The 22452-nt window shown below is 38.3% G+C and overlaps 2 protein-coding genes across 12 annotated transcripts; one reads left to right on the top strand and one right to left on the bottom strand.

Annotated features, from left to right (window-relative positions):
* Window positions 1-598: 598 nt before the first annotated feature.
* On the top strand, window positions 599-22387 carry LOC121962496 (uncharacterized). The gene is made up of 19 exons (XM_042512755.2): window positions 599-629; window positions 732-776; window positions 1443-1697; window positions 2191-2436; window positions 2549-2689; window positions 2905-2976; window positions 5303-5409; window positions 5503-5572; window positions 8244-8362; window positions 9302-9485; window positions 12136-12186; window positions 12280-12309; window positions 12470-12718; window positions 13091-13339; window positions 19570-19740; window positions 19843-20118; window positions 20412-20666; window positions 20771-21013; window positions 21513-22387. The coding sequence occupies exons 1-19, from the start codon at window positions 599-601 to the stop codon at window positions 21659-21661; spliced, it is 2943 nt and encodes a 980-aa protein (XP_042368689.2). The 3' UTR covers window positions 21662-22387.
* On the bottom strand, window positions 3364-10602 carry LOC121962495 (uncharacterized). Of its 11 annotated transcripts, XR_015775665.1 has the most exons (17): window positions 10552-10599; window positions 9622-9724; window positions 9187-9528; window positions 8100-8387; window positions 7878-8006; window positions 7545-7636; window positions 7200-7307; window positions 6791-6865; window positions 6464-6580; window positions 5923-6006; window positions 5482-5565; window positions 5282-5377; window positions 5085-5180; window positions 4893-4957; window positions 4527-4601; window positions 4384-4416; window positions 3364-4146 (listed from the first exon to the last, which is right to left on the bottom strand). XR_015775665.1 is itself a non-coding variant. In XM_088073428.1 (16 exons), the coding sequence occupies exons 2-16, from the start codon at window positions 9713-9715 to the stop codon at window positions 4135-4137; spliced, it is 1725 nt and encodes a 574-aa protein (XP_087929554.1). In that variant the 5' UTR covers window positions 9716-9724; window positions 10552-10599; the 3' UTR covers window positions 3364-4134. The 11 variants fall into 11 exon arrangements, 7 of the variants coding, with proteins under 7 accessions (XP_087929554.1, XP_087929555.1, XP_087929556.1 ...); XR_015775664.1 differs by having other exon boundaries at window positions 3364-4416; XR_015775663.1 differs by lacking the exon at window positions 4893-4957 and having other exon boundaries at window positions 4302-4416.
* Window positions 22388-22452: the final 65 nt, after the last annotated feature.

Raw genomic sequence — 22452 nt, 5'->3', positions numbered from 1 at the left:
TGGTGTGTGTGTTTTGATTTTATTATGTTATTATTATATTTTATTACTTTATGTCACAGCTTTGCTTGTATGAAAAGTGCTGTAGAAATAAAATCTGATTGATTGATTTTAGCTCTTAACCAAAAAGTTGCTGCCTGCAACTCAAAATATGCAACTGTCTGTCTGCAGCTGGTTGAGGTGGAGCAGCACGGTCTGCACTGTTGACTTGACAAAAGGACGTGTAGCTTCATCCCACCATGTGCATTTGTCGCATCACCATAACAGCATCCCGTAGCTCAGACAGCTGACGCAGAAGGATACCGAAAACGTCTCTGATGCAGAAGGTCACTGACAGAGCGGCACCGTGTAACGAGTTTCAGTGAGGACGCGTTGTTCTCACTCAGTGTTCATTGTACATCTGCAGGTCAAGAGCACATAGACTTTATTTTAGCAGGTCGTGGTTGACGTTTTGTCCCCTAAACCGGAAGCTGCACTGCACTGCTGAGCGTTGAGACTCAACATCAGAAATAACAGGAAGAGGAAAAACAGGAAGAGGAAGTTTCCCTCTATCTTAAACGTTAGCGTCTTTCAGTGTGATGGTCAGTCAGCAGGAGACAGCATGGAGGTCACAGCTGTTCGCCTCAGACTGTGTGAGTGCTGAACTTCAGCTTTGACTTTTACGTATTTCTTTAGATATTCTGCAGTAGATGAGACTGTGGACGATGACAGGTTTGTTTCTGTTCTCTCTGCAGTGACGCTTGTAATCGTTCTGCTCGGTGCTCGTCTTCACAACAGCGGTAAGCAAGACTGATGATGCACAATTATTATCAGATTTTCTTTTTGCGTTATGTGTTATTTCTCTTCCACATTAGACCTGAAACGTCGCATCAAATGGGGCTTTGTGATCCTGTGTGCGTTAATTTAGCGGTTCTTGAAAAGATCGAGGTTAAGAACCATCGACACCATCTTTTAAGTTCAAGCATTTTTTTATTTTTTTTGCATACGTTTATGAAGACCTGAGGAGGTCTTTAATAATATAGGTAAAAGGCAATGAGCAACTTTAGAAGAAAGGAGCCAAAAAATATTTGCAACTAAAACTGTAAAAAAGTGCAGGAAAATTATGTGAAAATTAGCAAAAAAACTGAACAAAACAAAAAAAAACTGAAAAATTACCCAAAAAATGACCTGAAAAAATGCTTAAAACAGTTATTCTATAAATATTTTTAAACATATAATTATGATAATTATAAATGTAGGTTTTTGGAAAATACATTTCCAAATCTACTATTTTCTTGCAATTTGTGGTGTAGTTCTTTCCATGTTGTTCATTGCCTGTTTTTTTCCGTGTTTTCAAAAGAAAATCAGTTTTCACAGATTTCAAGGGTTAATGTGACTTGTTTCTTAAATTAACCTCACGATGTCTGCAGTTCATCGATATAAATCTTTTTTTATTTCTGTCTCAGATGCAGCTTTTCGTATCGTCCCAACCAGACTGCAGCTGCTTGAATTAAAGTCCGTCTCTTTTCACTGCGAGGGTCTCGACGGCTCCACTCAGCTGAGAGGGATCCGAAATATCGTGCAGTTCATTTCAGCGTGTGATGAGGGGAAGCCGGTGCTATCGTGCAGAATTAAGAGAGCTTATCAAGCAGACAGCGGGAAATACTGGTGTGAGACTGAAGGAGGAGAGAGAAGCAGCAGCGTCAACATCTCTGTCACTGGTAAGTAAAGTTAAATCTGTGAATTCTCAGAGTTAGATCCTTTGAAACGTGCAAAAACGTAAATTTTCTTTTGCTGCTTTCACACAACTTTCACATGTATTTAAACCTTTGAAGCTGGTTTGATTTCTTTTACAAAATGGTGAAAAAGGCAATGAGAAACTTGGACATTTGTTTGGAGAGAGAAAAGTAGAAATGTGTTTTCATTTATTCATTTTAATTTTTTTTTTAGTTTTTTTTTTTGCTGTTTAACCTCCGCCCTTTTCTTTCTTTCTTTATCATTATTACTGTTTTTATTCATAATTTATTTATTTTTAAAATGATTTTGTCTATGTTTTTTGGGGTGTAATTTTCTTGTAACTTTTACATTCTCTTCATATTTTTGTCATGTCTGCTCAGGTTTCACAGGGTTGTAGAATTCTCTCATCCATCTCCCAAAAAGTGTGCAAACCAGTGTATTTCATGAATTTCAGCCTATATAACCTCTGTTTCTCAGCTGGATCAGTGATCCTGGAGAGTCCGGTCCTCCCTGTGAAAGAAGGAAATAACGTGACTCTGAGCTGCAGAAACAAGAGGACGTCTTCAAACGTCACAGCTGATTTCTACAAAGACGGCCTCTTTATCAGGAGCAGCTCTGCAGGAGAGATGACCATCCGCAGCGTCTCAAAGTCTGATGAAGGACTCTACAAGTGCAGCATCTCTGGATCTGGAGAATCCGCAGAGAGCTGGCTGGCTGTCAGAGGTGAGATCATCTAAAGGGAAAATAGTGACTGAACTCGAGCGTGACTGCAGTGTGAGTATTCAGTTTCATTTTTCGCTGCAGAAACAAACATTAACTCTCACTGTCTTTGCAGCACCTCACGGAGACGCTTGTCTCTTCTCAGACCTCTTCATACACGTCCTCCTCCTCTTAAGGACCGTCTCCACCGTCGTGTTGGTGCCTCTGCTGCTGCTGCTGGTGGGACTGCTGCATTGTGGGAAACTCAGAGTGAAAAATAACTGAAAAACAAACCAGAGTATCTCTGAAGTTTTGACTCACTTCTAATTTAGTTTGAGTAGTCAAACCTCCGTGTGACGTGTTCGTATTTGCAGCGACTGATAAACTTTCTCACGCACAGAAAAAGGTTAAAAGCCACCAAGGTGTTGATGCATGGACTATTTTTAAAAAGAAAACTTTCAGTTTTCTCACTGAACGTTGTTCTGTGTTTAGTTTTAGACGCGGGTGATAATTTGAGCCTCTCGGACGCAAACCGTGTGAGACAGCGTTTGAAGAAGCGTCCAGGTGGCTCTGAAATAACACATTTATACAGTTTGATAACTTCAAAGTTCATTTGAGCAATCTGAAAAAAAAAAAATGTTTGCAGGGGCTCCTGGTGGCTCTGTGGACGGAGCGGGTGTCCCATGTACAGAGGCTGTGTCCGCTGCAATGGCCGCAAGTTCGATTCCGGCCTCGGCCCGTTGCTTCATATCATCCCCCTCTCTCTCTCCCCCTCCCTCGCTTAAACTGTCCTGTGGAATAAAGACATAAAAAGCCCCAAAATAATCTAAAATATACAAAAAAGTTTGTCCAGTTTGATAGTTTAACAAGTAAAATAACAAACTAATATTTGTTTTCATTTTTATTTAAAAAAAGCTTTTATTACAGCACTGTGAATCAAAGAAAGAGTGATGAAACAGATTAATTCAACTTTATTTTAAGCACAACAAACGATAAAAAAAGGTCAAGAACGTACAGATATCGTTTCAAAGTGCTGCATAAACACAAAACTGTATCTTTATTATTTTCTTTGTCATTCATGCATTTATCTAAAAGCAAACATTATCAGATGAGCACCAATGTGTCACTTTTTAGCTCTGTATTGCACACACACACACACACACACACACACACACACAGAGAAATATACCTAAACTAACAGCAAATATAATATTTCATACAAAACAATACAAAAATAGGATCAGACTGAAGTGCTGCATTTTACACCACATTCTGGATAATTTTGTGATTTATGTTTTTACCAATGTAAAACAAGAACATTACAAAAATCTATATTTTATTTTTGATGCACTTTGACTCATTTTAGAGATGCTGCTTTATTCTTACAAACATCTGTTTTGTGCAGGGGACGAGTGTGTTGTGTTGTGCTTAATGTAAAATGTGTTTTCAAGTTTCCTGGATGATGGTTTTAATTTAACATTATTCCGTGATCATACGATGGACGGTAACTTTCTTAACGGTCTTTTCTTGATGCTGATCAGGATCAAATGTTATTTTTACATTGTGATGTGAGTTCATGATGGCGAGGATGATACGCAGTCGGTCTCACTGTTTCATTTAAATCCAAAAACAACATTTTCTGTCTTTAGATTTTATGTCTTAGACAGAGGTGCTCTGTAGACTCACGGCACTGTTTTTAAATCCATCATCACTCCCTGAACCTTAGCTGGTAACCTGTAAGACAAAATCGGATATTAATATTTTATATTCTTGAAAGAACACAACCTCTGCAGACAGAGTCTAATTCATCATTTAGGCCACAAAACTCAAACTGATCACACTGTGGCACAAAAATGACTTTTCATTTTGATCAGTTATTCTGTTCTTACTGAATTTTGTGATTATTTTGAGTCATTTTTGTTCCATCAACAAATTAATGTCGTATGCAGAAGGATAAAGTCAAGAGACGACCTCTGCCGTCCTCTGGTTCTTCAAATCCTGGAGCTGAGTGAAGAAAGATGAAGACAGACATTAAATTCAGTTAAGAACATAAACACATTATCACTCAGGAGGATGTAAAGTTAAAAAAGTGTCGGGTTGGTGAAATGATGAACCTCTCTGTTCTTGTTCTGCAGCTTCTGCATCAAACTCTGCACTTCATCCTCTAACTTTGTCTTCTCGCTCTGCAGCTGAGAGGAGAGAAATAAAGAGAGACGTCGTCTTTGTTTTTGCACGATATCCTTCGACTGACTCAGAAAAATCTAAAGTCAGAAATGTGACAGATTGATCAAAAGATTAAGTATCTGAAGTATCAGAGAGATGAAGAGAGACGCTGAGCTTTGGTGAAGTACATTAATATTCAGAGTGTAAAGTGAGAAATGTGTTTTAACTCAGTCATTTAGTGAGGTGGTAACAGTTAGACCTCGGGCAAAAACCCTGCAGCTGAGTTTATATACATGTTATTAAAGTAAAGTATTTACGGGATCATGACGGCAGGAAAACTCCTCAGTGCAGAAACGCTCCTGTTCAGACTGGATTTAATATTCTGTAACAAACATCTTCTTCATTAAGTAATAATTGTTAGAGGTTGTTATTTGTGACATATTTGATTTGCATGTGTGACTCAGAAGAAAGTAAAGTGAGAAACGTGACAGGTCGGTAAAAAGATGAACCTCTGAAGTCTTTTTCTTCAGCTCTTCCTTTAAGGTTTTTGCTTCTCCCTCAAACTTTATCCTGCTGTCCGTCTCCTGCTGGAGCCGCTTCTCTAACTGAGAGGAAGACAGAGGAAGAGAAACATGTATTTGATAAAGTGCTACTTATTTAGTCAAATCTAAAGTGAGAAATATGACAGGTTGGTAAAAAGATGAACCTCTCTGTTCTTGTCCTGCAGCTCCTTCGTCAAGGACTCCACGTTTCTTTCAAACTCCGTCCTCTTCTTCTTCTCGTCCTGGAGCTGCTTCTCGAACTGAGAGGTCGGAGACAGAGGAAGAGAAACATGTATTTGATAAAGTGCTACTTATTTAGTCGAATCTAAAGTGAGAAATATGACAGGTTGGTAAAAAGATGAACCTCTGATATATTTTTCTGCAGCTCCCTCTTCTGGGTCTCCACTTTTTTGTCAAACTTTGTCCTGCTGTCCTTCTCATCCTGGAGCTGAGAGGTAGAAGAGACAAAGAGGAAAGGTATCAGACATTTACACATTACTGCTGACTCTGGAGAACGAAAATTAAGAAATGCGTTTCGACTCTTTCCAGAAGTAACTCTTAACTGGTCAGGAGGTAGCTGTTGTTATCATCAGAGGACAAAGTGCAGCTTTGAGACATTTGAAGATGCACTGAGGAAACAAAGGCTGAAAAAAAGTCTTGTGTTGCAAAGACTCAGAGAGACAGAGTTCAGAGCATGTCCGTCATCTTACTTCTAACTAACAGTGTGTGTGTGTGTGTGTGTGTGTGTGTGTGTGTGTGTGTGTGTGTGTGTGTGTGTGTGTGTGTGTGTGTGTGTGTGTTTTACCTCTCTCTGCAGGTTCGTGCAGACAGTGGTCTTTGTGTCCAGTTGATCTTCAGTCTCCAGCAGCTTCCTCTCAGTTTTCTCCAGCTGGTTAACAGACAGACGGACGTTGGTGTTTGAGCAGGTGGTGAAGCGAACGTCTGACAGAAACCTTCACGCTGTGTCCAACATGTTTCTAACCTCAAACTTTCTCACCTTTTTCTGTTTGATATTAATTTATCAAAATACACAGAATACAAGTTTGTTTAACCGCACGGCATTCTGCACATTTAATGTGGACACAGATTTTAGGTTTCCGTTAGTTCACAGTTTAACGCTCAGTTTCAAATACAAACGCAGTTTACGAAGAGTTTTTGTTCGATACCAAAGAGAAACATGTTGATGTATTTCCATGTGCTGTTTTAATTTTCTCAAAGTTAACATTTTAATAATGTCGATTTTTAACTGCTGCAGAACAAAGTGCAGCTGTGAATGAAATACAAAGAGAAAGAGTTGAGTATTTGTCAGTTTTCTGGATCCTTGGGTTATTAATCATCATATTAACCTGCTTTGTGTTGGACTCCAGCTGAGTCTTCAGGCTCTCCACGTCCCTCTCAGCTTTTTCCCTTTTCTTTGTCTCCTGCAGGAGCTTTCTGTTGGTGTCAGCCTGTTTTCCCTCAAGCTGAGAGCAAAGAGAGACTTTTATAACTCTGGGAGTGATTATACTCCACAGTCACACAGTTTAAGTTCGAGATTACAAAGACACTTTATCATTCAGAGACACTGCTGCTCAGTATTTCAGTCTCTTAAACCAGCGTTTGTGCAGCGTCTTCGAGATTTGATCCGGAAAAAGACTCAAGTTGCTCATTTTGATGAAAGTAAAATGATTCACCTCAGCCATGTTTTTCTGCAGCTCCTCTTCTGTCCTCTGAACTTCATCTTCTCTCCTGGTCTGCTCATCCCGGAGCTGATTTTTGGACACATGATCTTTGATTAAGACGTGTACAGAAACATGACGACAGTGATGAAAAAGGTTTGTTAAATGACACGTTCATGCGTGTCAGAAACAGCAGATAAAACAAAATCATAATGTTCTATTTTTTAAAAGATTTGAAGATTTAAACGAGAAACCGACACGAAGTTATTGTCAGAAATAATAATAATAATAATAATAATAATAATAATAATGATAATAATAATAATAATGACAATAATAATAATGACAATAATAATAATAATAATAATAATAATAATAATAATAATAATAATAATAATATTCAGAGGAGAATATAAATCCAGACCTCCTTGGTCTTAGTCTGCAGCTGCTCCTGCAGGATCTGGACCTTATTTTCGGCGTCCTCTCTCCTCTGCTGCTCCTCCTCCAACTTCTTCACAGAAACCATCGACCACTTTCAATGAAAAACACATGAATCTATTAACAGAGTCGTGATCTTAGTGAGTGAGTTCAATAACAGAGTCAGAGAATACAAATCTTAGATTTGAACTAAACAAAATAATTCTGTTTTGTAAAGTATTTTGTGATTTCCATTCATATGATTTTGAGTAAATCTCACATTCATATTTTATTTATCAGATCAAACTTTACTTTTCCTGTCCTTTTTTCCCTCTTCTGTTTCTTTACTTACAGGTTTGTTCTTCTTCAGAGGCTTCTTTTCCTCTTCAGAGCGATTTTTAATTTCTCCTGTATCAGTTTCATCTGTGCGACTTCTCTTTGTCTCTGTATAAAAACAAAGGCTGTAAATTTAAAGTATTAAAGCCATTTTAGTGCATTTTAAAGAGTTATAACAGCACAAAGTGATTTAAAATGAGGAATTAAATTGGTTACAAATATAGAGAAAGTGACATTTGAACAGATTAAACAAAAAATATATAATTTAGACAATTGCAGATTTCATATCACCATTACTGACATGTGAGACCTGTAAGAACGACCTGACTGCAGTGAATTTGTGACTCACTGTTTTTCTTTTGTCTCTGTTTCCACACGAAAAAGAAAAGTAGCAGAATAATCAGGATGCAAACAGTCAAACCAACAGCCAGACCGATAATGATGGAGGAGGAACTGGACCGGACGTCAAAGAAATCATCTGAAATTATAAAAACACAGAATCACAGGATCTTTATAGAAAACTGAACCTCTGCTGATTGTCCATCCAAACATCTATATTTCGTGTTTCTACCTGGGACCTGGATTTGTGTCTCTCTGGTCTGGTTGATGTGGTTCTGTTGGACTCTGCAGGTGAAGCTGTTGCTGTGTCTCTTGTCCACAGTCACTCTGCTGCTGACAGTATAGAGGTCATCAGGACCTCTGACTGTCTCTGTAGGTCCAGCAGAGAGGACGTGTCCCTCACCGTCCAGCCACAACACCTCAGGCTCTGGATACCAGCCTGCAGACTCACAGTCTAACATCACTCCCCCGACTTTTTTGTCGAGTCCAGCTAAAGTGATGATGGGCGAGGAGACGGCTCCTGATGATGAGAAAAAGGAACCAAATTCAAACAGCTGTCAGCGATACAAACACATTAATGATTTTAAAAAATCTACGGCTCACAGCTGAACATGTCCTCTGCATTAATGCTGTTTTCCCCTTTAAACACCGTTTCTTAAACCCTCAAAGTTTGCTGTTAAAGCTCAAACCACAGCGCCTTTGTGCAGGAAACTCAGCTCGCTTTGTTCGGGGATTTTAGGACGTTTCTGAGATTTTAAGCACATTTCTGGGAATTAGGATATGTCTTTGACGTTAGGACATTTCTCTGATTTTAGTTTGATGTTTGTAGGGTTTTAGGGTAAAGCAAGGATTTTAGAACATTTCTAGGATTTTAGGAGGATTTAAGGACTTTAAGACATATCTTAGATTTAGGACATGTCTTAGATTTTGGGTTGTTTCTTGTTTATAGGCTTTCAGGCTGATTCTGTCGGATTTTAGGACATTTTTAGGATTTTAAGATAATTCTAGGATTCTATGACTTTTCTAGGACTGTAGGATGTTTCTGGGATTTTGGGACATTTCTTTGGTTTTGGGATATTTGTAGAGTTTTAGGATAAATCTAGAATTTTAGAAGATCTAAATCTAATTCTAATTTAGGACATAATTTAGATTTTAGACATTTAGGCTGATTCTGGGATTTTAGGGAATTTTGGGAATTTTAGGATGTTTTAAGGATTTTAAAACATTTCTAGGATTTTCAGCGATTTTTTTTCTGAGGTTTTAGGACATTTCGAGGACACTATTTAGCAGAAAGTAAATTCAGCTGAGTTTCCACTCACCAACAACAAGCTGAACGAAAGCGTCTTTCCACAGTTTTGGGATGAAGCATTTGTATTTTCCGGCATCAGAAGGTCTCACATCAGAGAGTTTGAGTGAAACGTTTCCTCTCCTCAGTTCATCAGCGAACAGCGACGTCCGTCCGTCGTAAACCGGATGTTTGGCGTTTGTGAGGTCCTGACCGGCACGCCACGCAAGCACAAATATGGAGTTCAGGTCAGGTCTCGTCCACTCCAACGTCATCGCAGCAACGTCCGCCGCAGGCTCCAGGTGACACGGCAAGATGACGTCACCGCCAACTGTTGCTACTATTGGCTGAGGTGGACCTTTTAAAAGAGACTGAGCTGGAAAGAAAATACGTATTAAATATTGCAGCAGAAATGTAATTGTTAACATATCTGCATAATGACAACATCAGTTATATGAGTGTGAGTTACCTGTGCAAATGTGCGTCAGGAGAAGATGAAAAACCAAAACACAGAGCGGCCTGTGCAGAGGCTGAAGGGACGGTCTGATCCTCCTGTGAAGCATCTTTAAGTGCTGAAAAACAAAATATATCATCGATACATTATACAGAAAAAACAGACATTTGTGAATCAGTGTTTGGCAAATAGCTTGTATACATATACACTCTTTTTCTCGTCTTTTTCTGCTACTTTATCGAGCAGTTTTCAGTTATAATTAATACAGTTCTCCCATGTGTATGCTTTTACTAGCACTTATAATATATATAGATTTTTTTTTAAAAAGAAATCTATCTGTAAATACATACATATCTTTATATACTCATATTAAAACTGATGTGTTCATGTAATCAAACTGAACTTTGACCACACAGCACCACCTCTGTGTAGTGCAATGAAAACTGAGTTATACTTTCTCTTTTCATGACAATTGTTAAGAAAAAAATATATATACATATATTCTTACTGATTTAAAAAAAAAAATCTTTGACTCTGACAGATTTCTCAAGTAGTTCAGACCTCATTAAAGCCCTCTCTATGATACAAAGACCACTGACTACTTTAATAATATAAAACGTTGGTGTCAAGACCAATAAGCACCTTATCTAAACACATTTTTTAAAATTAAAAAAGTAAAAACATTCCAAATAAATTTTATCATTGCATAGATCACAAATATTCATATTAGAAATACTTTTCATAGATAATTTCATCTTTTTACAGCTGGTTTAAAAATAGACTAATAGTCTGTCTCAGAATATCACTAAAGAGTCCAAAACCCTAAATGCAGACCCTCATTTCTGTTGGTAAATTGTGATACACAATAGAATATCATTATATATTATATATATTTAACAATTTAGTTAAAAAATGTAAAACAAAACAACAGAGAGGACGACGTACCTGCTGCACGCTGTGTCGACTGAACAGACTGCCGACTGTTAGGCTGTAAATCATTGACAGACTTCACACACGAGCACAACGGCAGCTGTGGTTATCACATTTATTTTTTATCATGAATTATGTTTTAACAGCTCACACACATCCCTAAAATTTCAATTTGTTGTTGTTGTCAGTGAGGAAATAGCAGTAAAAAGTAAAAAATTTTTTTAAAAATTAAAAGCAAAACCACATTGTTAAGGATGCTTTTAGTTCAGAAAACAAGTGACCTGAAATTTAAAGAAAACTGAAGTACGGTGTGTAACGGTGCATTTAAATAAAGCCGTCATGTTCAGTTAAACACAATACAGTCGTTGGTTTAGCTTTGCTAAACTAAGTTTCACTTTAAATATTGTCTGACCTTTGAGCCTGTTGGCTGGTAATCAGTCGCTCATAGAAATATTATAGCTGTAATCAGGAATAACAATGTTTCTTTGTTTTCTTTGCAGTTTAGGCCAAGAGGTGATTTCATGACAAAGATGTCAGGTCTGCTGTCTGACTGCTGCTTTAGTCCATTTTAGTTAGTTAGATCTTTACTTCCAATGTGCCAAAGAAAATGTGAGAACTAAATAAACCAAAAGCAAGAAAAACAACACCAGAATACTCATTCGGCATTTTCAGCCTGTAGCTGCTGGTTTAGGAGCTGCGTTCACACGCAGGATCAATGACCGCTCGCCAGTGTTTACGTGCTACCTGCAAGCCCTTCTTACACACAGCAGCGTTAAATAAAACAAAGTGTTGCATACTGCCAAGTCTCTGTGTGTGTGTGTGTGTGTGTGTGTGTGTGTGTGTGTGTGTGTGTGTGTGTGTGTGTGTGTGTGTGTGTGTGTGTGTGTGTGTGTGTGTGTGTGTTTGTGTGTGTGTGGTGTGCACATACCATGAGCTCTTTTTGGTCCAATGCTAGTGTGCATACATGAACACAGCAACAATAAGGCTAAAAAAATGACACCAGTGACATTTTTCAAAACAACTTGGCACATCGGGGCTTCAGGACTTTTGATATTTTGTGGATTTACTATGATTATTTATTTATTTATTTTATCTTTTGAATCCTGGTCACCATTTGCTCTAATTGTTTGGGATAAGTCTTTTCTCTGTGGACCTCTGGCAGTTTAGTTTATTTTATTTTATTTTTATTTTTTTTATTATTTTCATTTACTTGTTTATTTTTATGGACTATAAAGCTTCCATCTGCATGAGGGGGAGTAAAAAATGATTAAACTGTCCTTTTAAGTACTGTTGCAATTTCCAAAGTAAAGGCAAGATACATTTTTGGCTCCAGCGTTTGGAATCAACCACACACACTCCCAAAACAGCACATTAGGGCGGTTTGGCATCAGGTGTGTTTGGCGTCAGATGTTGGAGAGTTGTCAGAGTCGTGGCTGCGGCTCAGGTTGGTCGACCGTCTTGAGTGCGTGATTATAACTCTGACAGTTTCTTGAAGCCACTGGAGCGGGGCCCAGCCCCTGCATCAGCATCCGAAATAAACTCAACAGGAAGAGGAAGTTCTTGTCTGTATATTGTTAAACTGTTCAGCCTGATGCTCAGTCAGTCGGCAGCAAGACGCCATGAAGGCTGCAGCTCTCTGCGTCACTCTCTGTGAGTACCACACGTAACGTTTTCTCTGTTTTTAAGTTTTCCGTCCTGCACGTCAAAGCATCTAATAATTAATTTGCTCCTTTGTTTCTACAGTGATGCTGAACAGTTTTACTCTGAAAAGTGGTGAGTGAAAAATCTCAAAGATGTCTCCATGATGTAACGTAACTTCCCAAATCTTTGATGTTTCATCGATGTCCATGTTCCTGGAGTTTTTGTCAATATGTCAGTTTTGAATGCATCTTTTAGGCCGCTATAACTTATTTTTTTCATTTTTTGGTTTCAGATGCAGCGTTTCTTCGCATCACTCCAGACCGACTGCAGCACTTTCAGTTTGACTCTGTGTCTTTTGACTGCGGCTCAAACAAAGTGAGAGTGACCAGAGAAAATAAAGAATCTGATCCACAATGTGACAATCAGACGCCGACAGGGTCCTCGTGCACCATCGAGAGAGTCTATCTGACAGACAGTGGGGAGTACTGGTGTGAGAGTGGAGGACGAGACAGAAGCAACGGTGTCAACGTCACTGTCACCGGTACGTTTATGTATTTTAGAAGTCACTGTCTCTTATGAACTTGAAACTATCTGAGGATTTTTGTACAGTGTGTTTAAGATCATTAAATATATTTTAGACCAAAAATATCTTTTAAAAAGGAGAAAAATGAAGAATGTAAAGTGCATAAAATGAGCCGAACAGTCCCTGGGGGTTAATTTGACCAGTCTTATCTTGCTTTGGTTGACAGATTTAGTTCTTGTGCACTTCAGACAGTTGAGCTTTCCGTCACAATGTTCATTTTTTTATGTTCATCATTTGTGACTCAAATATTCATGTATTTTAAAAAAAATGATAGCCTAAACTCAATTTTTTAAGTGTTATTGTCTAAAGTGTCACTCACGTGTCCTTCAGCTGGTTCAGTGATCCTGGAGAGTCCGGTCCTTCCTGTGGCGGAGGGAGAAACTGTGACTCTACACTGCCGAAACAAGTCCACTTCAACCAGCCGCTCAGCCGATTTCTATAAAGACGGCCTTCTTCTTCAGGAGAGCAGGCCTGCAGCCGAAATAACCATCAGCAACGTTTCCAAGTCAGATGAAGGACTCTACAAGTGTAACATGAGCGGAGCTGGAGAGTCAGCGGAGAGCTGGCTGGCTGTCAGAGGTGAGACACGACAACATAAAGAGGACGGTTCGCTCTGCGGTCTGCACCACGGCTCATGACGGGGGGCAGAGAGCAGTTTGGTTAGAAATGTAAATTGCAAAAAAATTAGCAGATTTTAAAAAATAAAATAAAATAAAAATAAAAAAAGCTAAGGAAACAGATTCTGCAGAATTATACTTAAAATGATCACAATTATATATTTAAAATTATTTCACAGCATTTTTGTAATTTTTTTAGAGATTTTTTCTAATTTTTTCTGTTTGTTTTACTTTCCTTTTTAAAACTTTTGTCTTGTTTTGGGGTTTGTTTTGTTAATTTCTTTTTGCTAGTTTCTGGATGGGGGTGATAGCATGTTGTTGGGAACAATGTGAACTTTGGATTTAACCCTAACTTCCAAACATAACCCTTTTTAAAGTTTGTCTTCTTCATATTTATTTTCCTAAACTTTTACATAGTAACTTTACCTGCCAAAACCGAACTTTCCTTTGTAGCTAATTTGTAGTACATCATATAGACTGTTGTATGAGGACACGTTAGCCAGTGTCATAATAACTGTGACCATAAGCTGCTTAAATATTACTTAACACCAAATGTTTTAACGCTATTGCAACTTTTTCATGTTTTTTCTGCTGAAAATTAAAGCTGTGTAGATTTTTAATGTTACAGCACGTACCGTTTCTGTCACCCCTCCACCACCTCCCCAAGAGCCCCCCTCCGAAGACTCCAACGCCCCTCGATCCCTCATCGTGCTCTGGATGACCATCACCATTGTGATGCTGGCTCTGGTACTGGTGGTCGTGGGCCTCCTGTTTATCAGGAAACACAGAGGTAAAGAGGCGTGGCTTTTCCAAATATATGTGTGTGTCAATAACTTCAACGGAAACACTCAAACAAGAAAACAGCTTGGAAGAATGTTCCTTACTGTTCGGAATATATTTATTATTATTTTATCAAATTTTAACTTCTTTTAACAATTCTGACTCACATTGTATTTAATATTGGCTCCTTTGCTTAATATACCCTAATGATGAAGAAATGCACTTAAATAATTTCTGAAATCAAGATGCATGGAGCTCATTTCTGTATTCTTTTTATAGCCGCTTTTATGCAGATGACAGTGTTGTATTCATCTGTAAAAAGCGTAAATTATTTCTCTTGTCCAAAACTTGTGAAAAAAGATCCACACAGAAAAGTGGAAGAAACATCAAATTTTAAAAGTTTTGCTCTGCTGATATTAATCTTTTTGCTTTTCTATTTGTCAGTTTCTTCAAAGAAACCAAAAGCAACAACAAGCTCAGGTGAGGCCAATCGAAAAGGTGATAAACGCATTTTTAAGCACTGCACTGACTTTATCAAATCTTTGCTGCATGTCATTTTGATTTATGAAATATTTCAAATAAACTCCCAACAAATGACAAAATAATGGAGACTAAATGTCACCCAAAATGTGTTCTTGTTTTCAGTTTGCGATGAGGACACTGCGGACGATCGAGACGGTGTGACCTACGCAGTCGTGGTCCCAAAACCGAGAGAAACCAAAGGTTAATTTCACTTCACTTTTTAATTTTTCTTTTTTGCGTAAACATGATGTGAGGAACACAAAACGTCTGTAGATAACTTATCGCCTCATTACTGTGAAATTGTAAAAGCACATAGACTCCTTATTTTGAGAGACAAAGTGGTTTTGACATGGTTAAGAGGTCCTTTGTGTCTCTGTCGCTGGTGTTGAAAGTGTCGGTTGAGGTGTTGGTTGAGACGTGCTGAACAGCAGGGCTGATGTGCAGATTATTTTGGGTGTTTTAGACGCTGCAGACACCGCTGATAATTTGAGCCTCGGGTCAAACCACAGCAGAAAACCACTAACTAAAGACGGTGAGCAGCTCTGACCCCTTCAGTCTGTCAGTATGAGTATTTATAAAGTGTTCTGTCTGTCTTTCTGTTACTTACTGACGTTCGTCTCAATGGGGGAAAAAGGCAAAGAGAAACTTGACTACAAATGTTCTGCAAGTTGCAAGAAATTAGTTGATTTGAAAAATCTATTTTAAAAAAGCTACTGAAAAAAAGTCAAAATAAAAATGATATATTATATATTATATTAATAGTAACCAGAATTATAAATTTACAGTTCATTTACAGAATTAAATTAAAAACTAAAATGTTTAAGTTCTTTTTAGGTAACTAACTTGTTTTGTTGTTGTTATTAATACACTTTTTTTTCTAACTTTTGTATTTTTTGTGTACTTTTTTTACACTAATATTTGGATCATTTCTTCTGAAGTTTCTAACTGCCTTTTTCACTGTGTTTTTGAAAGAAATAAAGCCGGGTTCAAAGAGCTGAAGGTCCACCTGTAGACTTTAATAGTGAATTACAGTAACTTTGACCCCGGCAGAGAGAGCGCTACTGTTATCGATTACTCCAATTATGGTCATCGACATTTACTGTACAAATAAAATTCAAAATAAAACACGAATATGCACATATGAGGACGTGTATTGACATAAAACAGGAGTTTGACTTGTTTTGTAATGCAGAGTCAGAACTGAGTTCAATAAAGACCTCGAGTCCCACAGAGACCCCGAGTCCCACAGAGACCCCGAGTCCCACAGAGACCTCGAGTCCCACAGCAGCCAAGGACTCAAGTTCACCAGAGCAGGAGCTTCTCTATGCACCTGTCCTGAAGGTAGACCGCCGAACTTCCTCTTAATGTGATGAATTTGTCTCTCTGATGATGCTGAACTAACGCTGCAGCTGCATGTGAGCTCCTGAAATGTGAATCAAGGACACGTAATAACATGTCCGTCAGTGTTTATCTGTAAATGTGGGTCAAAATACTGTGATGGATGATACGATGGCGGTTTATTGGACCCAGATGTCTTAAAGACCCTCCCTGTGTGATGGAGCTCCTTCCTTTAACCCTTTGAAATCTGGACCCACATCACTTCTTCCTGGGATACCTTGTAAAAGTTTTTAAACCTTTGGGAAATGGTGCAGTTTCTTTAAAAACCATGGAGGGATGCAATGAGCAACAACTGTTCAACAAATGAGTGAAATTATATTTTGTAAAGAGTTAGGGAAAAATGTTTAAGGAAAAAAGCAAAAAGTCCGGAAAAACCGTTATTGCTAATTATCATAATTAAATATTTAAGTTATCATTATTTTTTCCAAGTTTTCTTTCTTCATTTTTTTCAAAATAATTTGCACTTTTCTTTGTCCATTTACACCATGTACACATTGCCTATCAATGCCCTGTTTTGTTATTGTTTTGTTCTGCCCTTTTGCAATCACTCATTAAAAAAAGGAAAATGCAGTGTCATTGATCGTGGACTTAAGTAGTAAGCGTTTATCAGGTGATCACATCTTCTTTCTTTTGATTAAAGCTCCTGAAAAAGCTGAGTAAGCAACCCTTAAGTTCAGAATATTTTAACACACATATATTTTGTGCTTTCTGTCCTCCAGGCCACAAAGAGCAAAGACTCCTGACTGAGAAAGACTCTGCGCTGATGTGTGCATCAGAAGAAGAAAGAAATCGGAGATGCCGTTTTAATGTGTTGAACTTATTTTTGTTTTTAAAGTAAGTGATTCCAATAAAGTATTGTGCAAGTGTTTAACTTTAAAAAATGGCAAGCAACCAAAATATGTTTAAATAGTTACCCTGCAGCTGCATCAAATCCTTTGCATGTTGCATGTTTTCTTTTCTGTGTGTGTGTGTGTGTGTGTGTGTGTGTGTGTGTGTGTGTGTGTGTTGCATTTTTTATTCTGAAGCACTTTGAGTAGCATTCCTTGTATAAAAAGTACTCTATAAATAAAGATTATTATCATTGTCAGCATTATTATTACTAAAATTGTTATTATTTAAAAAGTCACAATACAGGGGTAAGAAACCTGCAGTTATACTAATCTATACTTTGATATAAAGTATTTTCCATATTATACTAGAAACAGACTGTACAGCGAGTGTACACAGCTTTTATTTTTATGATTATTTATTCATTAGTATTTTGTTTGATCTGATGAGTTTATGCTGATTTAAGGAGACTCTGTGACTCAGATGTGGTTGCGAGTGGTTTAGTAAAAAGACACGTTGGATCATTGACTACATGACTTTTCCCTGGAGTCGCATCTTCAAAACCATACAAACTTTTTAGTCATTTTAAGCTTCATCCTCACCTGAGCACATTGGTTTGGTTTTTTAAAAAATATGGAAAGAAAGCATTGAGCAATGAAAGAAGAAGCAAGAAATAAGTAAAAAGTACAAGAAAATTACCTGAGAATTATTATTTAAAAATAATAATAATAATTTCAAATATATATTTTTTTTATTTTTGTCCTAGATATTTTTCTCAGATTTTTTTTTTTTTGTGATTTGTGGAACATTTCTTGGTAAGTTGTTTGAGGATATCTTGCCAGTTAAAGCGATTTAGAGAATTTGGCTAAACTATTCACAAACTTTCTGGTTGTCTGACTCCTTGTGTTTCCCAAGAGATATTTTCACTTTCATTTTCACCGCTGAGCTTGAAGTGAGTGTGGCGCCCCCCGAGAGATTATTTCTGCATTACAGACAGTCAGACCGAGAAATGTCTGTCATTGTGCAACAGTTGTTACACACTAAACTGCTGAGCTGAAGGTGTCTCGATACGGAGCGAAGCAGCATATATTTATGACTTTAAAACAGCAGCCAGTGAGCTGGTTGATATGAAATATGGGGAGGGGAGCAGAAGAGGACCTGGAGTTCTTTATCTGAAGGAAAAAAAATACAGTTCACCTTCACATAATGATCATGTTGACAAAAAATATTCGATATAATGCCAAAATAAACATATTGATCTCTTAAAACAGAGGGTGCAGGCTGAGGGTTTTACAAACGTCGATATTTGATGAGAACGAGCTGAGCGGCCTCCGAGTTTGAGGTGCAGTGTGTCGAAGCACTGGAGGGGAACTTCAGTCTGAATCGTGCTGCAAGTGACTTGTTAAGTCTGATTTCCCAAATGTGAGATAATTTACTTTTCTGGAGTACATGTGCCTGACAGAAGCGTTTGTAAAACTGCAGCAAAAGCATACTTACCACCAGAAATGAGATGACCAAAAAGAGGAAGTTGTCAGCCGAACTGTGCTGTATTTAGCTTTTTCTGAGCCTGATGCTCAGACAGTCAGCAGCAAGACACCATGGAGGTCCAAGCTCTCTGCATCAGACTGCGTGAGTATTTTTGTTTTTTAGAAATGTTAAGAAAATTACCTGAAACTTTGCCCAAAGAACAGTAAATCACCTATAATCACCTATTATGCTTGAAATACCATCTTCTTCGGCGTCGATGGTGTTATTAAAAACACTGAATGATTGAATCGTAGATAATCTAAAGTCATCAGTGAGTGCAGTGTCAATATTGACAAAAGTTTTAACATCTATACATATTTGTACTTATTTATTTTTTAAAGATTGTTTTTTGGGCTTTTTATGGCTTTATTGCATAGGTCAGCTGAAGCATGAAAGGGGGAGAGAGAGGGGATGACATGCAGCAAAGGGCGCAGGCCGGAATTGAACCTGTGGCTGCTGCAGCGAGGACTTAGCCTCCATACATGGGGCACCTGATCTATCCACTGAGCCACTGGGTGCCCCTACATATTTGTATTTATGAAAGATGTTTCTGCAATGTTTGTAGTTTTAGTGATTGAATGTTCACTCTGCGTACAGTATAAAAGCTTCTGTTTACACGCCTGTCCTCTTTTGTGTCCCCAGTGATGAATGTACCGATGCTGCTGGCCGCACATGTGCAGCAGAGTTCTCCTCAGGCAGCTGGTAAGTGGCAATTTCGCTCTTAAATGTTCGTATATAATTAGAGGCAAAAAATAAATAAATCTAAAAAATCAGCTTTTTTGCTGATGACACTCCGCTAACACAGCAGTCTGGCAGCTCAGACGGTAAACATGAGATATTACTGAGCCCTCGTCAAAAACCTGCAGCTTAAAACCCGACAGTGCCGTCTACCTAAAGTCGTTCACGTTTTAGCTTGTCTCGATAGTAATGTTAAGTCAGTTTATTTTTTCCAAAGCAAGAATTCTCCTTTTCAACTACAGTTGGTCCAAAATTCAAAAGTAATTATTCTGACCAGTTGAAAAAAACAAAATCACATCCCCGTCCAAGTTTTTTTTTCTTTTTTTTTAGTGGCTTAAGGTCAGTTCTAAAATTAATTAAAAAATTTTGTTCTTGAACATCCATAATTCCTTTTTTTAGGCAGTTCAGTGATCCTGGAGAGTCCCGTCCTTCCTGTGATCGAAGGAGAAACTGTGACTTTGTCGTCCCCCAACCACACAGCAGATTTCTGTAAAAATGGGCTTTTTATTGGGAGAAGTTCTACCGGAAACACGACCGTCCGCAGTGTTTCCAAGTCTAATACGTTTCCAAGTTTCAATGTTATGGATTATAATTATCATAAAGCACATTTTCCATGTATGTTTCTGACTTTTCTTCCTTCTTCTTCTCTACAAAGTGAATTGATGTGTTTAGTTTTCTTTATTCATGTTGAATTTGTTTGTTGTTCAGCTGGTTCGGTGATCCTGGAGAGTCCCGTCCATCCTGTGCTGGAGGGAGACACCGTCACTCTGAGCTGCAGACACAAGACGTCCTCCAACCTCCCGGCCGTCTTCTTTAAAGATGGCGTCTTCTTTGGGAGCAGTTCTACAGGACGCGTGACTGTCCACAGTGTCCACAAGTCTCATCAAGGACTCTATAAATGCAGAATCTCCGCAGCTGAATCGGCAGGAAGCTGGCTGACTGTCGCAGGTGAGATCAATGACTTTTGGATGGACGGTCGTCTGTCTGTCCGGCAGCGTTTTAGGTCCACGTTGACGGAAAACAATAAATACAAATTGAGACTTTGAGATAAAGTTGTAATATTACGAGAATTAAGTTGGAGTTTTATGAAAATAAGCTTGTAACATTATGAGATTTGTAAATTCTGTTAGGAAAAAAGTTATAATGTTATGAGAATGACATCTAACATCTCATCCACTTCTTTGCACCTAATTTCCAAACCAAGTTTTTAATTTAAGGTCATTTTCTGTTTCTCATCTCAGACGCAGCTTTTCACATCGTCCCAAGCAGACTGCAGCTCTTTGAATATGAGTCTGTGCATTTCACCTGTGAGGGGTTCAATGTCTCGGCTGTGTGGAAAGTGAGGACCGAGACTGAATTTGTTTCAAAATGTTCAAATGGCACCGAGAAGTCAACGGCGAGCCATACCATTACCTATGTTTTATCATCGGACAGTGGAGAGTACTGGTGTGAAGGCGGAGGGAAGAGGAGCAGCGCCGTCAACATCAGTGTCACTGGTAGGTTCACTGCAGCAAGATTTCAGCTCAGAACCAAAATGTATCACCTCAAGGCCCAATTTCTGCAAGTTTTTCCACTTCTCCTTCTAAAAACTGTTGTTCAGCTGGTTCAGTGATCCTGGAGAGTCCTGTCCTTCCTGTGGTGGAGGGAGACGCTGTCACTCTGAGCTGCAGACACAAGACGTTGTCCAACCTGTCAGCTGTCTTCTTTAAAGACGGCGTCCTCATCAGGAACAGCTCTACAGAAAACATGACCATCCACAGTGTCTACAAGTCTCATCAAGGACTCTACAAGTGCAGCGTCCCCGGAGCCGGAGAATCACCGGAGAGCTGGCTCACCGTCAGAGGTGAGACCCCAATGTGTTTCAAAATAAAAGCCCTACATTTGATGCTTTGCATAGAGTCAGTTTGAGATAAAAAAAAAGGAGCTAGTAAGAGCTTATTGTAAGTGTCAGAATGGTCAAATATTGCACATTACCGCAATTTTTGAGATATTAATTGGACATCGTACAGAGGGCAAAAAAAAATTGAAAAAAATTCATGAACACCTGGCAACACTGGACTGCAGTGACTCACTATCGCCTCTCAGGTCAGGATGTATTACTGCAGGAGGGACGGTCTGTCCCTGGCTGCTTAACATCTCTGCCGTACAATATATGGACATTTTGGACATGATTTTAAACTAAAATGATGTCCACTTCTTACAAAATGCACCTTTAAAAATGTTGTGAACTCTGTCAGTTCTGCGATATTTTGTTTGGTAAGTGAAAAAGTCGAACAATTTCTACAAATGCACAGCCAGCTCACGGGGAAGCTGCTGATTTACTTTTTGTTTTTTCTTTGCAGCCTTTCAAAGAGAGGCGTGTGACCGTGAAGACCGCGTGATTTATGTCCTCCTCTACCTGAGGACAGTGTTTACCGTCGTGATGGTGCCTCTGCTGCTGCTGCTGGTGGGACTGCTGCACTGTGGGAAACTCAGGGTTACGCAAAAATAACGCCTGCCCACACAGATCGTGAAACATTGTATGTGTTCATTTAATTGACAAAAGTCGCGTTAGCAGACGTGTCTGTCATCAGATGAAATAGCCTGCAAATTAAAAATAAATCACTTGTTGGTCTTCACAGTAATGCGAGCGCAGGCTGTGGTTAACGAGCGTTAACGCAGAAAAAGTGAAAAACCACGGATGTGGTGGACAGACACGCAGCATATGTGCATCTGTTTTGGTTTTATTTAGATGCTACAGATGCAAAATCACACGAGAAAGTAGAGACAGAGTTTAATGATGTTTGTAGAAACAACTTAATGTTTTTATAGTTTCACAAAGAAAAATACTGGATAAGTATTAAGAGGTTTTTTGATTCTTCTTTATTACATATTCATCATGTGTCGCGTTTAAATAGATTTAGAATAGCTTTGTCGTTGGAAGTCTAAAAGTTGTGTTTTAGATTTTTTTTTATCGTTTGAACCGCTGATTGACTTATTGTATAAAATAAGCTGATTTTTTGTGGGACAATAGACGATGCGTTTCAAGATTGCATTTCGGCCAACGAGTTGGCCAAATAATCTTACTTAAGCTCATTTTTCATCTTGTAAAGTTTATATATTTGGTTTGGGTGTCTGTTTTTGTAGTTTGGGATAGATGTTGAAATGTTTTTTGTTGATGTCATTAGTTAATCGCTATTTTGTATTCCAGGTCTATAATATAGTTTGTGTTCTTCAACCACAGTTTATACAAAGTTATTTTTATTATAAAAATATTAATGTGTACAGTTTCAGTGTATCTGC

The sequence above is a fragment of the Plectropomus leopardus genome, chromosome 23, assembly GCF_026936395.1.
Source record: "Plectropomus leopardus strain MGB_pleo_1.0 chromosome 23, ASM2693639v1, whole genome shotgun sequence".
NCBI lineage: Eukaryota > Metazoa > Chordata > Actinopteri > Perciformes > Serranidae > Plectropomus > Plectropomus leopardus.
The sequence above is the reverse complement of the archived record's forward strand: the minus strand, read 5'-3'. Positions and strand labels throughout refer to the sequence as shown.